Source organism: Octodon degus, unplaced genomic scaffold (assembly GCF_000260255.1).
Source record: "Octodon degus isolate 3935 unplaced genomic scaffold, OctDeg1.0 scaffold00112, whole genome shotgun sequence".
Classification (NCBI taxonomy): domain Eukaryota; kingdom Metazoa; phylum Chordata; class Mammalia; order Rodentia; family Octodontidae; genus Octodon; species Octodon degus.
This window is the reverse complement of record NW_004524688.1, coordinates 6,882,712-6,898,743: the sequence shown is the minus strand read 5'-3', so window position 1 is coordinate 6,898,743 and position 16,032 is coordinate 6,882,712. Positions and strand designations below refer to the sequence as shown.

General features: G+C 44.0%; 1 protein-coding gene and 1 non-coding gene across 2 annotated transcripts in view; one reads left to right on the top strand and one right to left on the bottom strand.

The window, feature by feature from the left end:
- The window catches only part of Nploc4 (NPL4 homolog, ubiquitin recognition factor), an 82,650-nt gene that overhangs the window by 23,607 nt on the left and 43,011 nt on the right, over positions 1 to 16,032 (bottom strand). Inside the window, exons 8-11 of the mRNA XM_004639561.2 lie at positions 11,878 to 11,964; positions 9,385 to 9,456; positions 8,931 to 9,057; positions 2,732 to 2,892 (exon numbers count right to left, since the gene is read on the bottom strand). Of these exons, the coding sequence (XP_004639618.1) occupies positions 2,732 to 2,892; positions 8,931 to 9,057; positions 9,385 to 9,456; positions 11,878 to 11,964 (447 nt within the window). The remainder of the gene's footprint in view (positions 1 to 2,731; positions 2,893 to 8,930; positions 9,058 to 9,384; positions 9,457 to 11,877; positions 11,965 to 16,032) is intronic.
- LOC111812101 lies at positions 552 to 685 on the top strand. The gene has a single exon (XR_002817694.1). It is a non-coding gene; the product is annotated as a small nucleolar RNA SNORA70 (small nucleolar RNA).

The window sequence follows — 16,032 nt, the reverse complement described above, 5'->3', positions numbered from 1 at the left end:
GAAAAAAAAAAAAAAAAAGAAGAAACTTCTGAAGATCAAGACAGTCTCTCCAACCACTTTTCCAGGCCAAGGAGATAAAAGTTTTATGGGTGGAAAAAGCAATGTAGACTGGCTAGGTCCTGCTAAAATGCTTACCAGGGGCCCAGGGAGATAGCTCAGTAGAATAAGCACTTGCCTAGCAAGCACAGGGTCCTGAGTTCAATCCCTGGTACCACACACACACACACACACACACACACACACACAAATATATATATATATGTTTCATTTTGGGGCCAGGGAGATGGCTCAGTAGAATAAGCACTTCCCTAGCAAGTGCAAGGGCCTGAGTTCAGTCCCCGGTTCCGCTAAATAAATTAAAAAAAAAAAAAAAATGCTTATCAGACTTGAGTCATCTACTTGCTTCACAACTGGTTGTAGACCGCCGCCACCACCACAGTTCCCCACCAGAGTAAAGGAAAGCCCAACCTGACAGAGGGGCCCTGGAATCTCTGGCTTCTAGCATATAAGGAACCGCCCACAACAATCACCCCTGTGAAAAGGAAAGACAGCTTTAGTCAAGTAAGTGAATTGGGTTCCCTGCTGGTAGGTGCCCAGTGTGCAGTGGCTGCACACAGTAACCTCCTCAGTAGTATATATAGCCTGTTGCTTGTATAGGCTGCCCTAAGGGACCTTGGAGACACTCCATCTGGTAGATACTCTGTGTATCTGTCCTCCTGCCATCCCCAAACCAGGCTCCAGACTGGCATGCGGGGTACCTTTGGGAAGCCCCAGAGCACAGTGGCAAGGGTTCCCATTGGACAGCTAATCACGTCTATCTGCACCAAGCTGCAGAACATGTGATCGAGGCCCTACCCAGGGCCAAGTTTAAGTTCCCTGGCCATAGGACGATCCACAGCTCCAAAAAGTAGAACTTTCCCAAGTTCAAACAGATGAATTTGAAGACATGGTGGCCAAGAAGCGCCTCATCCCTGATGGCTGCAGGGTGAAACACATCCCGAATCGCAGTCCCCTGGATGAGGGGCAAGCCCCGCACTCCTGAAGGCTTCCACTGTGCCACCCCCACCCAACAAGTTCATGAATAACTGTTCTCTCTGCTCCGAGAGAGAGAGAGAGAGAGAGAGAGAGAGAGAGAGAGAGAGAGAGAGAGAGAGAGATCAATAGGACATACCGACAAAGGCCAAAGACTGGACACATGGACTAGAATGCAATCCCAAGTACAACCCACACCTGACAAAGATCAGTTAACACATCTCCAAAAATGTCAGGTTTTGTGGATAAAAATATTGCAATAGTCATTACAACTGTATCCTCTAGGGGCCAGGGAGATGGCTCTGGAATAAGTGCTTCCCTGGCAAGCACAAGGGCCTGAGTTCAATCCCTGGTTCTGCAAAAAAAAAAAAAAAAAAGTTAAAAAAAAACCCCAAAAAATGTATCCTCTATGTTTACAGAAGTGGAAACATAATAATGACCAGGCAAACTTCTAGCAATGAAAACTATAACTGAGGGAGATGATATCCTAAATGAACAGATCAGATAGATCAGATGCTGCACACAGGAAAAATAGAAATGATCCAAAATGAAACACAAAAGGAAAAAAAGCTGACATAAAGCAAATACAGTGAATTGTGGGATAGCAGCACGTAGCCAAATGTATATGCAATGAGAGTCCCCAAAGGAGAAGGCACAACCAAAAAGAATCAAATGGCTGTGTGTAGGCAGAATTCTAAAGCAGTATCAGGTTGGGAGTGGTAGTCTCCACCTGCAGTCACAGGACTTGAGGCTGCAGCAAGAGAACTGCCATGAGTCTGAGGCCAGTCTGGGCTACACAGTGAATCACACTCCCAACATATCAGGGTTTTTTTGTTCTCTCTCTTTTTTTTTCTTTTGAGACACAGACTCACTATATAGTTCAGGCTGGCCTAGTTCAGGAAGATCATGGTGATCCTGCCTCGCCTCCTCAGTGCTGGGAATACATGTATGAGCCTTCACAGCCAACAGTCTTCTCCTCTTTGGGAAGTAAAAATTGCAGCCACAGGGACCAGGGGTTTGATCCCCAGGCCTGCTGTGCCAGGCCCGCCCCTGGGGTGCACTGAGAGGCGGGGAATGAGGCTGGTGGTGGCGTGAACCTATAATCCCAGCACTTGGGAGACTAAACAGGAGAATCACGACTCCAATCTAGTAGTGAGACACTGAACACCCTGTAGACCCTTCCCTAAAAAATACAAAATAAATAAATAAAAAGAAAGTAAAGGGCTGGTGAGATGGCTCAGTGGTCTAAAGCACCTACTTAGAACAAGCTAAGCTAAACAAAGCACAGGGACCACGGTTCTAATCCCCCAGCACCACATGCCAGCCAGCACCGCCCCCTTGTGGGCTGAGCTGGCCACACACACACACACACACACACACACACACACACACAATAAATAAATAAACAAATAAAATTTAAAAAAAAAAAAAGAAAGTAAAAATTGTCTGATTACAGTGGCCTAATTTGGTATCATGTATCCCACAGTGAGTATATTGTAGTTCTTCTCCTAGTTTACAGCCCCAACACTACAGAAGACAGAGTAATAACAACCCCCAGAAAGGAGTCAGATGCATCTACCCACAGAGGGACTAGGCAGATAGCTCCTAAGACCAGAATGCACCAAGATTAGGGGAGGCCAAGACAAATTCACACTGTCCTGTGTAGATTCAATCTTTTTCATGCCACCATATTTTTTACCTTATAAAACACATCAGGCACGTACTGCTCGCTGCTGGATTCCTTGGCATAGCCAAGCTCGGGGGCGTCTTTACATGGCAGCAGACATTCATCTCGGACCAGCGCCATACACTGATTGGACACTTGGTACCCTTCAAAGTGTACCTGGTTGTCGGGACCACCTGTAAGAAAGAGAGACCTTCAAAGAGAATCTACCAAAGAACACTCAGGACCAACAGGAAGCAAACTCTCAAGAGTCTGCCTTGGGTAATCTGGCAGGTGGCTGGAGCACGTGGCCTTGGACATAAGCATATGACTGCTGATCTGCCCTCCACAGCCACCTGTATCTGAAATAGGTGTCACTCATTACATGTCTGTTTAACAGTTGGGAATCCAAACGTCACACATCCTCCAACACCAGCTACAGCCATACTGAGTGCCATCAAACATTCAAGCTCTTGGATTTTACCACCAGGGTGTAAAGAACAGACAGAGCCCTGCATTCCACAGTCTTTGGTGCCTGAGTAAACAGGATGTGGACAGTGATAAATTAATCTGGAGACAAGCAGGGGTACCAAGTGTGGGAGAACTAGACATAAGCAATGTTCAGTAAAAACAGTCCTAGCAGTCACAGCACACACTCCTAGCAGTCACAGCACACACATGACAGACTCTACCTTACAGAAACCTATATGATTACATCAAGTCTGGGCACTAGGCATCAACTTACACATGAGGAGGTGTGGGTATGATGACAGAGCCAAGGTGACATGTGGGCCCCAGATGGGGTCTCTTCACAGTCTATGCTCATACTTGTGCAAAACTCTATGGCATCTCCTCTCCCCCTCTACAAGCTCCTCTCAATAAGAACTTTAAAGTCAGGGCCTTGGATAGTGTAAAAGGCTGCAAAAGGGAGTACTTCCATCAGTTATGCCAGATTCTTAAATCGGGAGGCTACCCAAGGTCATGGAGCAGATGTCACTAGAATTAGTTACACCATGACAACTGCATGGTCCATCTTTACACCTCCACGGAGTAAAAAACCCTCAAAATCTGTCTTCCCATTTGACAAAAGCATAGTACCTTACTGATTTGGCATCATAAGGTCAGTCTGGCTTTCAAACATCTACCAGAAACCATGTCTAATGACCAGAAATCAGAAAAAGTGACCAACAGGGGCACAGCGAGCCCTAAACGGGGAAAGCAGGCTGCTGTCTGCTTTGCACTCAGGAGGAGGATTGCACCTGGTTGCAAAATACTAAGTCAAACTTGCTCCAAAGATTGTACCCACTGTGTCTAATACTCTCTTTCTGGCCTGACTCAGGTGATCACTAACACCTCAGCAGCACACAGTCTCAGCTCCATAGTGTGGCCCAGAGCATGGACATCACACCACAACTTGAATTTACAGTCTGGAACAGTCAGAAGAGTCACCATGCACACACTTGCTCATGTTTCACTGTGAGCATCATAAACCCACACTGGTGCTTAGATCTATCATTAAGATGTGGTCAGTCAATAAAGAAAGAAAAGCCTGGCCTTTGAGGATAAGAGAAAAATGAAATGTAGTATTTATAAAATTGAAGACTGTTAAAAAAAGCAACATTCTTCCAGATAGGTAGTCTCCAAAGGCACTTAGCCAAAATGAACTGCAAACAGTTCTCCCCACTCCCATGTGGAGTAGCAAGTAGTGTACATCACCATTCACAATTGCTCCCTGTGCAGACAGAGCAGACTGCCAAGAACTACCCAGGGGATACACTACATCACCAGAAAAGGGGCAGCAGCAAAAAAGTGAGCTGCAGCTGAAGTTTAGGTCCATTCCTGTCTTTTGAAATCTGATCCTCAGTAAGTAATTTTCACAGCCAAGGAGCTCTATGTGACGACTGAAATCCCAGAGACATCAAGAGCAGTGTGAAGCTATGACTCAGGTTCTGTAATATACTGTCCTTCCACAAATTCCTTCTGGTTGACTCAAGCAAATCTGTGCAAACCACTGGAAGGGCCGTGTGTAATTCTGGAAGCAGGAGGAACAGTGTCTTTCTGAGCTCTGCCTGGGGAAACACCAAGCAGCAGAGGCTCTGGATTCTGGGAAGCATCATCAACAAACATGCAAGCTCACATCTTCCTGCTCAAAAAGGGATTTAGGGAAGAGACTGCGGCAAGTGTACTTTCTAACAGCTTTTCAGGGTCCCCACTTGTCCTTTGGCCAAGGGACCTTAATAAAGGAAAGAGGGCAAATTTTATTTGTAGTTAGGAAATCTATGTCCCAGCTACTAAAATCTCAAGTTAAAATCTGTTAAAAAGAAAAAAAAAAAAAAGAAAAAGAAAAAAGAAAAAGGGCCGGGGAGGTGGCTCAGTGGCATAAGCGCTTCCCTGGCAAGCGCAAGGGCCTGAGTTCAATCCCCAGTTCCACCAAAAAAAAAAAAAAAAATCTGTTAGTCCTCTAGCCAGGCATGGTGGTACATTACTGAAATCCCCACACTTAGGAGATTGAGGCAGGTGGATCAGTGTGAGTTTGAGGCCATCCTGGATTTCAGAGTCACTTATGTAACAAGAATTTGCCTTAAAAAAAAAAAAAAAAAAAAAAAAAAGAACCAAAGAAAAAAGAAAAGAAAAGAAGCTGAATTCCCATTACTTTGTTTAGTGAAATGTATAATTGCTAATGCTTTGTTTTTCTATTTGTTTTGTATTCTTTAAAAAAAAAAAAAAAAAAAAAAGCCTGGTGTGGTGTCACACATTTGTAATCCCAGCACTGGGGAGGCTGAGGCAGGAGGACTGTCACAAGTTTGAGGCCAGCCTGGGTTATAAAGTTGAGTCTAAGGTGAGCCTGAACTACCTAGTGAGGCTTTGAAAAGAGAAAGAGGCTCTACTATCTACAGACACTCTTAGGCCAGTGTCCTCTTAGGAAGGGTGACAAGGACAAGACTAAGCACCAAGAGAACCACCCAGTACCCAGATACACAAGGATTCCTATTGCAGATACAATATCTTCCTCTAGTCCCATAATCTTCCACTAGGTGCTGGTTCCCAAGTACAGACTTCATGGAGAAGCCATAGATTTCTAACTTTCAACAGGAGGTGTGACTTAGTAATTGAAGGTAACAGTCCCCAAGTTAGAAACTACTTATAATTTTAGAAATGTGCTAGTTCTTTTGGCCCAAGGGACAATTTCCCCATGGAGACAGTAATTAAAAGGGATGAGTTACCATGAGAGCCCAGAACAGCAATTCTGGAAGTTTTTGAAGGTGTTTCTGGTTGTCTCAATAATGGGGCAGTGCCACCTGTGGGTGGGGTCAAATTTGCCAGGCATCTTGCCAGGGGTAGAGAAACCACATTCTCTTACATATGTATGACATATGCAAATACACCACTCACAAGAAGTACTTCGTAGGGCCAGCCAAATAGCTCAGTGGATTAAAGCACCTGCAAGCAGGTACAGGGACCAGGGGTTCAATCCCCGGGCCTACCGTGCTGGCCCCGTCCTAAGACGGTGGCAAATGAGATGGGCATGGTGACGTGCGCCTGTAATCCCAGCATTTGGGAAGTTGTAAACAGGAGAATCACTATGAGTTCAATCTAGTTGTGAGACCCTGAACACCCTGTAGACCCTTTTCTAAAATACAGAAAAAGGGCTGGTGAGATGGCTCAGTGGTCTGGAGCACCTACTTAGAACAAGCTAAGCCAAGCAAAGCACAGGGACCTCGGTTCAATCCCCAGCACCACATGCCAGCCCGCCCGCCCCCTGGTGGGCTGAGCTGGCCACACACAAAATAAATAAATAAATAAATAAATATTTAAAAAATTAAAATTAAAAAATAAATAAAATACAGAAGAAGAAGAAGAACAACTACTACTACTACTACTTCTTCATATCATATGTTCTCTTCAACATTCCCTACAAACTTATGCAGGTAAAACCCCATTTAGGAGGATCAGACACAAACTACTTTATGAATGCTGCCAGAATACATTTCACAGTTCCAACACTGCTGACACTTCTAGGACTACAAAAGCGTTGAGAGGCATACCCCTTGGTCCAGAAGGAATGAAAGCCGGGAGCATCTGAGGAAGCTGCATTTGTATGGCTGGGCCAGCAGGCCATACGTACCCACACAGAAGCCCTGCTCCCTACACCATGCTCACTGGCCAGGCACTGGCACATAGAGATAGTCGGCACTCCTGTGCACCTCTCCTTCCATGCTCCTGTGATATGACAGTTAGGAGGGTGTGCTTTGCTTCCTTGTCAAAACCGTGTATAGACAGCCAACATGACTTTTATTATTAGAAGAAAAGATTTTCATTTGGAGGAAAATGTCAGAGCAGCTGTTGTTTGTTGTTTTGTCATGTTTTTCAGTACTGGGGTTTGAACCCATGGCCTTTACACAAGCTACACCCCAGCAATTGGGAGGCTGAGACAGAGGATCACAAGTTTGAGGACTGGGGAGAAAGCTCAGTGGCTTAAGTGTCTGCCTAGCAAGCACAAAGTCCTGAGTTTGGTCCCCAGTATCAAAAAAAACAGTTTCAGGCCAGCAATTTAGGGGAGACTCTGGACAATTTAGGAAGACACTGTCTCCAAAATAAAGGTGTCTGTCAATTCAACACTATCTTAAAGCAATGAACTTCAAGTATGCTAGCATACAGCTGGCTGAGAAATTCTGGCAGTGGAAGGCTGTGGTCAATGGTTCCTCAGCAATGGAAATCAGATCCAGTTCCTTATATACAGACAGGCTGCTTATAAGCTGGCAGCTTTTTTTTTTTTCCATAATTTTATTGAGAAAAAATTGGCAATGAGACAGTTTCAAAACCTATCAGTAGGGCAGTTTCAATAATATATACATTGCACATTGTTGTCTCAGTGGTTATTCACTGTACAAGATTCAGACATGACATCAAGCAGGCAGATCGCATAGGGTCAATGTAACAGAATTGGGAGAAGGGTACCAAGAAAACTAGAAAACTGGACGCTTGTCTCCGTAAAGGTCAAAGCCTAGGGCTGCAAATGATACAGGTTTCTTTATTTTGCTATGTTTTGTTTTTTGAAACAGGATCTTGCTGCCCCTGAACTAACAATATAGCTCATGCTGGCCTCAAGCTTGCGGCAATCCTCCTATCTCAGCCTCTTGCATGCTGGGATTACAGGTATGTGCCATCATGTCAGGCTTACTGCTTACTTAAAATATAATAAAACAGGGCTAGTGGCATAGCACTAGCCTATGCTAACAAATGCAAGGCCCTCAGTTGTTTTTATTTATTTTTTTGTTTGTTTTTGTTTATTTTGTTTTTTTGGGTATTTAGTACAGGATCTACATGGTCTCATTGCACAGATTAGACTCATAGTGATCCCCCTGTTTTCAGCCTCCCAATCACTGGGATTACATTACAGGCACATCACTGTCTCAGCATGCCCCAGGGGCAGGGCTGGCACAGATCAAACCTGGGTTGCTGCTTTTGCCTAAGCAAGTGCTTAATCCACTGAGCTATCTGGCCAGCCCTGCAAGGCCCTGAGTTTAACACCACACAACCAAAAGAAAGAAAAATACAAAATCTGATTAAACAAACTGTGTGTTTATGACTTGACTGCAAATTTCAAATTTCTACTCCTTTTAATACAGAAGACTTGATAGTACATCTTTACAGACCACAATCTCTTATATACAGTATATCTTTAAGATGTATATAACATATGAACACATCCTCAAAAAGTTTTACAGAAATGGTTTCTCAGAACAAGCCCTATTTTTTTTTGGGGGGGGGGTGGGCTTGAGACAAGAGTCTTGTTTTATATACTTTTAGCTAGCCTTGAACTCCAGGCAATCCTAACTCAGCCTCCCACATAGTGGGGTTAGAGGTGTCAATACCATACCCAGCTAAAGGTCCCATTCATAATCTCAATAATATGTAGGTTACAGTCCCTCTCCTCACACAGACAGCTTATACCACTGTTGCAGGAAAAGGGCACAGTAGCCCCAAGCTCAGATCCAAAAATTGAGTTCACCTGGATTTATGATGTAAGCATTAGACTATAGGAAAGCCACACTGAAGCCCTGTTATCAGGATGATGCTGGTAAATCTGTACCACCAAGATTGAAGGAAAACTCTATTCCCACAGGTACATTAACAACATCTATTATGACTAAGTTAAGATGAAAAGCTGCTGGAAAGAATAAGATATATTAGCAGGGCAGTACTATTTACACTATTCTGTCCTTGTTTATACCTGTGGCCACTGCAGTAACAAACTTGGATCCAAAATGGCCATCAGGGGAGAGCCGACAGATGTTGGGGTGCTTGTTTTGGAAGTCTCCTGCAGTGATGCACTCTTCTGAACTCAGAAAGTAAGTGTCCTATGACAAGAGAGGTGGCACATCAGATTTTATGGCATCATATCAAATAGACTTTTATCTCTTCTTCAGAAAATAGTAAAAGGTGAACTACATCAAAACAAACAGACATAATTCCTAGCCATTGCAGACTCAGACCAGGAAGAAATGAGAATCTATCCCCATGAGTCTGTAGGGTGCTCTGCTCTAAGGACAGAACCAAGACCCAACCCTAATTTACTAAGAAGCCTGGTTTGGAAGTTTATGTGAGCTGTGCAGCACCCTAAGCCACAAGTCAGCACGATTCATGCCAGGCTCAGGACCACGTCAGCACTCCTATCTCAGCCTCACCTTATTTCGACTGTATCGGACTGTGCCCTTGCGGGTATCTTCTGAGACGAGGTCTGTGAATATCCAGCCAACCTTAATGAAAAAGGAAAGTATCTTTTGAATCTCTCCCTAAAACAGATGGTGATGATTCCTGGCTTCTGCCCAAGGAGTGTGAGAAGAGTGTCCTAGCAAAGAGCCTTTCCTTCCTGCAAGTCAGGTGAGCAGCTCCTCACAAAGCTGCCAGGCCACACCAGGGCTCCCAAGTTCCACTCGGTATAAAAGTGGCCTCCTCCCTCTGTTGCTACTCAGTTGGGCAAATGCAGAGCCCATTTAGCCATTGAAAAGAGTTCTGTTCAGCACAACTGCCCACACTGTGCACAGTACAGGTACTACAGTTTTAATGAAACCAACAAGGTATAGTGAAAGAGAACTTACAACAAAGAGAAAGAGAGAAAAGCTAACACTAAGAAGTTTCCAAAGTTACATTTTTCTCTACAAGGTTTAAAAAAAATACTGTGGGGAAAAGCTCTTAAGCTTTTAAAAGGTGACCTCCCTCCACTGGCTCAGTGACCCAGTGCAGGAATAGGAAGAAAGGTCTGAAGTCACAGGATCCAGAAGACCCATCCCTGGGGCACTTGAAAAGCCAGTCCTGGAGCTTGGGCAGGATGCCTGCTGTTGTGTGATACAGGCCTGCTTTGGCTCCCTGAGTCAGAATTGATGAGGCTGTGAACAGTGCTAGAAGCCAGGCACAGTTGTCTACCTCTGTCTTTGGGAATGATGGTTGACCACTGCCCTCTCCAGTACAGCCTACTCTGCTCTTCAAACCATCCCTGATGATGAGTGCACTCAGGATTGTCCCTTAAATCAGATGTCCCAGGCCAACAGAGGCCAAAGGAGATTGACAGAGAAGAAATTGAGACTGGAGGATCAGGCTAATCAGACAGTATAGGGGTAATTAGGCATACCTCAAGCAGAGCCAAAATGAAATCCAGATAAGGAACTGGTCGTTTATAAAAGGCACTTGGATAACTTTGAGACTTTGTGCTATGTTGCCATGAACTGAAAAGTTGTCACACACATAGGTCAAAATACTAGACCAGATTCTCCCTTAAACAAAAATCTTCAGAACAGAAACTAAAATGATCCTATGTTAAGATGCTCACTTCCTGTTAAAAACTGTTAAGATTTTTTTTTTCCTTAACAGGGTAAAAACTAGGGGCCAGGGAGATGGCTCAATGGAATAGGCGCTTCTCTAGCAAGCGCAAGGGTCTGAGTTCAATCCTTGGTTCCACCAAAAAAAAAAAAGGTAAAACTACACAGTTTAGTGCAAACGAGCCTGGACTACGTAGGCTCAAAAAACAAAAAAAAAAAAAAAAAAAAGGTAAAAACTGTATTGTCTTTACTTAGTATATTCCTGGGCTTTAAAGCTTTAAATCACATTGCTGGCCCATTCCCCAAGCTACCTTTTTATTTATTTATTTATTTGTTAAGTGTATTTGGTACAGGGTCTCACTAAGCAGATAGGACTCAGGATCCTCCTAATTTCAGCCTCTCCAGTGCTGGGATTATAGATGTATGCCACCACACCTAGACTCCCCAAGCTACCTTTACCTGTAGAGAAATAAAATAATCCAGACAACTTCTCAATTAGGAATAAAGGATAAAATTTATATAGCTACTAAAACTGAACTTATATCAGTTCAAATTCATAGTTTAATTTGTCTATACATACCATCTATAGCTGGGTGGAGCATGCCTATAGTCCCAGGATTTAGTAGGCTGTGGCAAGAGGATTATGAATTCAAGGCCTAAGCTTCACAGTGATTCAAGGCCAGCCTGAACTATCTATCAAGACCCTATCTCAGCAAAACCAACAAACAAACAAAAAAATCTATCAATCTGATGTTACTGGAACCCTTATCATGGATTTGACACAAACCTATCAACAGCCTCAAAGAAAATTTTCTCTCTTTTTTTATTTTATATTTTGTTGTTGTTGTTGCTTTTTGTGCGAGGAATCAAACTCAGAACTTCACTCATGCCAGGCAGGCACTGTATCACTAAGCTAAATCTCCAGCCTCTCCTGTCTTTTAACTGAACCAGAAACTAAGACGATACCAGGCTCAGACACTTAAATAATAAAAGGAAATCTAATTGATAATAAACAAAGCAATACCAGGAGTACTGCATGCATGGGACAGAAAATAAACCAAGCAACGTAAGGTGAATCACTAGCCAGAAGTGGTGTAGCGGACATATTTTTAAGTGATGGGTCAGTCCTAGGTAGACACCATGTTTTATGCTTAATCAAGCAGTCCCATCTCATTCTAAATCAAAGGATCATCAAAGTCACATGTGAACACAAGTGAAGCTCCATGTGAGTCAAACCTGAGCATGACCATGTGCAGCTAAGTCGGTCCCACACTAGGTCTGGGCCCCCTGCCTGCCTAGATATCCCCAGTACAGAGCTTGGGTGCCCCCCAAAAGACCCTATTTCACAAGAAGACCTCATACCTTCCTTAGGCCAAGTTTGGCAGCAATCTCATCAACTACCTCAGCTTTCGGGTCTTCTAGAAGTTCCAGGCTGTTCTGTGTACCAATCTGTCAGGAGTGAAAGGGAGAAAACAAAGTCAGAGAACAGGCACTGAAGAGCAGTGCCCCCCACTCTCTTTCCCCTCCAGGGCTACAGCAACCGCCTTCTTCCTCTGGGAGAACTGCCCCCAACCTTCTGCTCTTTCTCTTTTTGGGCTGTACAGCCAGGAACACTGCAACCTTCAGTCTGGGTGTGCCCCAATGCTGTGGATGCAGGAAAGAAAAGTAGTTTATGCTGTTGGACTGGAAGGTTTCCTCAACTAAGGAATAAGATTATTTTCAAAATTCCCTTGGATAAGCAGTTCTGCTCCAGACAGGTTTTGCAAACAGGCAAGACTGTTTTATGTAAGGTAGCACTCATCCCAGAATCAGCCTTAGAGCATTCATTTTTCATTGCTGCAACGTTGATGCTTGCTCCACTACCAAGACACTGATTCAGAGAGACAGCCGAACCCATGCTGTAGTGACTTGCACTTGCAGCAAATGGCAAGGCCTTGCACACTGTAAATTCACTGCAAGGAGGCAGAAACACTTGGCTCTGGCTATGTCCACAAGACATTGGTTTTCTGGAGGGAACAAAGCTTGCCAAAATCTTTTGAGACAGAGTCGCACTGTGTACTTCAGACTGACCTTGAACTCACTACGTAACCCAGGTTGGCTTTAAACTCACAGGGTCCTCTTGCCTCGGCTTCCCTTCTGCCACAGACTTCTGAGTACTGGGATTACAAATAGGTGTGCACCACCATACCTGGCCTCTTTCTCAAATTTTGGCAAAACAGCAAAAAATTATACTTCCTGAGTAACATTCATGTGCAATGCATGAATACTTTTCAAATCCAAAGCAAGGTCCAAATCTAGGGAAGATACTTGTAATGAGCTGTGGCAGCATGGGCTTTAAATTCTTTTTTTTTGTTTTTTATTCTTTGGCGGAACCGGGGATTGAACTCAGGCCCTTGCGCTTGCCAGGAAAGCGCTTATTCTACTGAGCTATCTCTCTAGCCCCATGGGCTGTAAATTCTAACAAATGAGAAGTGACAATAGAAATCAACTGTTTCAACCTCCAGGACCCATAAGTCAGGAGCTCGGGTGATGCTACTAGAAGTCCGTGAATTTTTTTCTTTTTTTTGTGGAACTGGGGATTGATGTCAGGCCCTTTTATTTTACTGAGCTATCTCCCCAAACCCCGCTACTAGAAGTCTGAACGCTAAAAGTTTTGGGTTTATTTGTTTTGTAGTACTGGTAATTAAACCCATAGCCTCACACATAGTACACAAGTGCTCTACAATTGATCTATATAACTAGTCCATTTTGTTTATTTTTTTTAATCTTGTGACAGAGTCTCACTATGTGGTCTGGGCAGAAGTCAAATTTGCAATCCTCCTACCTTAGCAAGTAGCCAAGATTACAGGTATGTACCACCATGCAAAATAAAGGTTTCCATTCCAAATTAGAGGTTTTGGGGGCCTGGCCCTAGCTCAGTTCTTTAAGTGGCTGCTTCCACAAAGCTGTCAGCCTCAGGTTACTGTGGTTAGATCCCCACAACTCAAGCCAGCCAAACCTGCCCTGAAGGCATTCAGAGAAAAAAAAAAATCCTTCTGCCTTTGCCAGGGAAATGGCTCAGTGGAATAAGCGCTTCCCTGGCAAGCGCAGGGGCCTGAGTTCAATCCCTGGTTCGGAAGGAAAAAAAAAAAAACCAAACCCCCACCCCCCAAATTAGAGGTTTTCATTCCAATTTTTTTCACTTGTATGTTAACAGAACCCTTAAATTCTTCATGAAAGAGGTTCTCCACAAAACTGAAAGTTCAAACTGTGCGTGGTAGCTCATACCTGCAGTCCCAGAATTTGGGCAAGGCAGGAGGATCGTGAGTTCAAGGCCAGCCTAGGTTACATAGTGAGTTCAAGACCAGCCTGAATGAAAAACACAGTGAGACCCTGCCTCAACATTCCCTCCCTCAAACCCATATTGTCTCTCAGATGGGTCTCTGTTGCTATCTGATATTGCTTTGTGAATGCACCATCACTTTAACTTTTTTTTCATTTTAGGAAAGGGTCAACAAGGTGTTCAGGGTCTCACTACTAGATTGGACTTGTAGTGATCCAACTCCTAAGAGCTGGGATTACAGGTGCACACCACCATGCCCATCTCAGTCTTAATTGCTATCTCAGAGTGCCCCTGGGGCAGGGCCGGCACAGCAGACCCGGGATCGAACCCCCGGCCCCTGTGCCTACTTTCAGGCTTTAATCTGCTGAGCTATTTGGCTGGTCCAAACAATTCCAGAGATATCTGGAAGAATTTTTATTGTAATTTTTAAATTTTATTTATTTATTGTTTTTAAGCAGCAGAGATCAAACTCAGGATCTTGTGCTTGCCAGGCAGGTGCTTAAGCCACTGAGCTATCTCTCTGGTCCTTGAATGCATGATCACAAAAGACCTCAAGAAAGCTACTTTACAATCCCAGGGCAATATGCATTCAGAATCTGTACAACATATTCAGGGAGGTTAATCCACTTGTTAGGAGCCACATATACTCCTGCACCCTAACCAGCATCTGCCTATAGTCAGCAGTCTCAGGTCCTGCCCATGGGCCCTGAGACACATAACCCAGCAGCAGTTCCCAGGCACCAACTCCAGGCTGGGTGGTCTTAGAGCAGGTCAGCCAGAGTGACCTGCAGAACAGAGGGAGGTGAGAAAAGCACAGGTAGTGCAATGTATACACAGAGAAAGAAGAACACAGTACCACTATGAGCGCCTGTGTATCTGCTTAGGCTGAAAAGTCATGGGTTCAAAACTGAGGCACCGAGGTTCCAAGCCAGAGAGAGCATATCTAAGTGGCATTAAACTGACTCTGCAACTATGTGTAGGTTTTTTTTTTTTTCCTGCCAACTTCTCCCATAAAACATCGAACAGAGTTGGTCAGACAGCTCAGCAGACTAAAGTGTCTGCCCAGGCAGATGCAGGGACTGGGGTTTGATCCCCAGCACACCATGCCAGGCCCGCCCCTGGGGCTTGCTAAAACAGTGAATGAGACTAGCATGGTGGTGTACACCTGTAATCCCAGCCCTTGGGAGGCTGAAAACAGGACGATCAATATGAGTTTGATATGTGTACTGAGACCCTGTAGACTGTCTACTAAATACAAAAAAAAAAAATCAAACATATAATAAAGTCTAACGAACTTTATTTACAGTGGACACCTATACCATTTAGATTCAGGCATAAACATGTCTGTCCTTCTTTTAGTACTTTTGTGGGTACAGTAATCAAACTCAGGACCTTGTGCTTTCCAGGCAGGCATGTGTGCTATTGAGCTATATCCCCAGCCCTGTTTTGTTTCTTTGAGACAAGAGTTTCACTATGTAGCTCAGGCTGGCTTTGAGTTCCTCTTGCCTCAGCCTCCTGAGTGCTGGGATTACAGGCTGGCACCACCATGTTGTTCATCTGCCCATCTTGTCACTTACCTATTTAGTTTATTTTTCTGTTCAATTTTAAAGCAGATTGCACATGCACATGTCACTCAAAACATACTACAGGTATCTAGAATTCAGTATTTGTTTAGTTTTGCATGTGTTGTTGTTTTTCAGATCCTACGGATTAAACCCTGGGACTTTGTACTACATCCCCAGCCCTCTTTATTTTTTATTTTGAGACAGAACCTTACTAAATTGACCAGTATAGACTCCAACTTTTATGCTGGGGATATAGCTCAGAGCAGAAGTGCCTGCTTGACAAGCACAAGGTCCCAAATTCAATCCCAGGTACCATAAAAACAAACAAACAAAAAGCCCTCAAACTTGTGACTCTCCTGGTTCACTCTCTCAGAGTACTGGGATTACAGATACTACTACATTCAATAGATTATTATTTTATAACAAAATTTATATAATGAAACACATATAAACACTAATCATAAAGCAAATTAAAACTTACATAAACACACAGACACTTGGGGGCTGGTGAGATGGCTCAGTGGTCTAAAGCACCTATTTAGAACAAACTAAAAGCACAGGGACCGTGGTTCAATCCCCCAGCACCACATGCCAGCCAGCCCCGCCCCCTGGTGGGCTGAGCTGGCCACA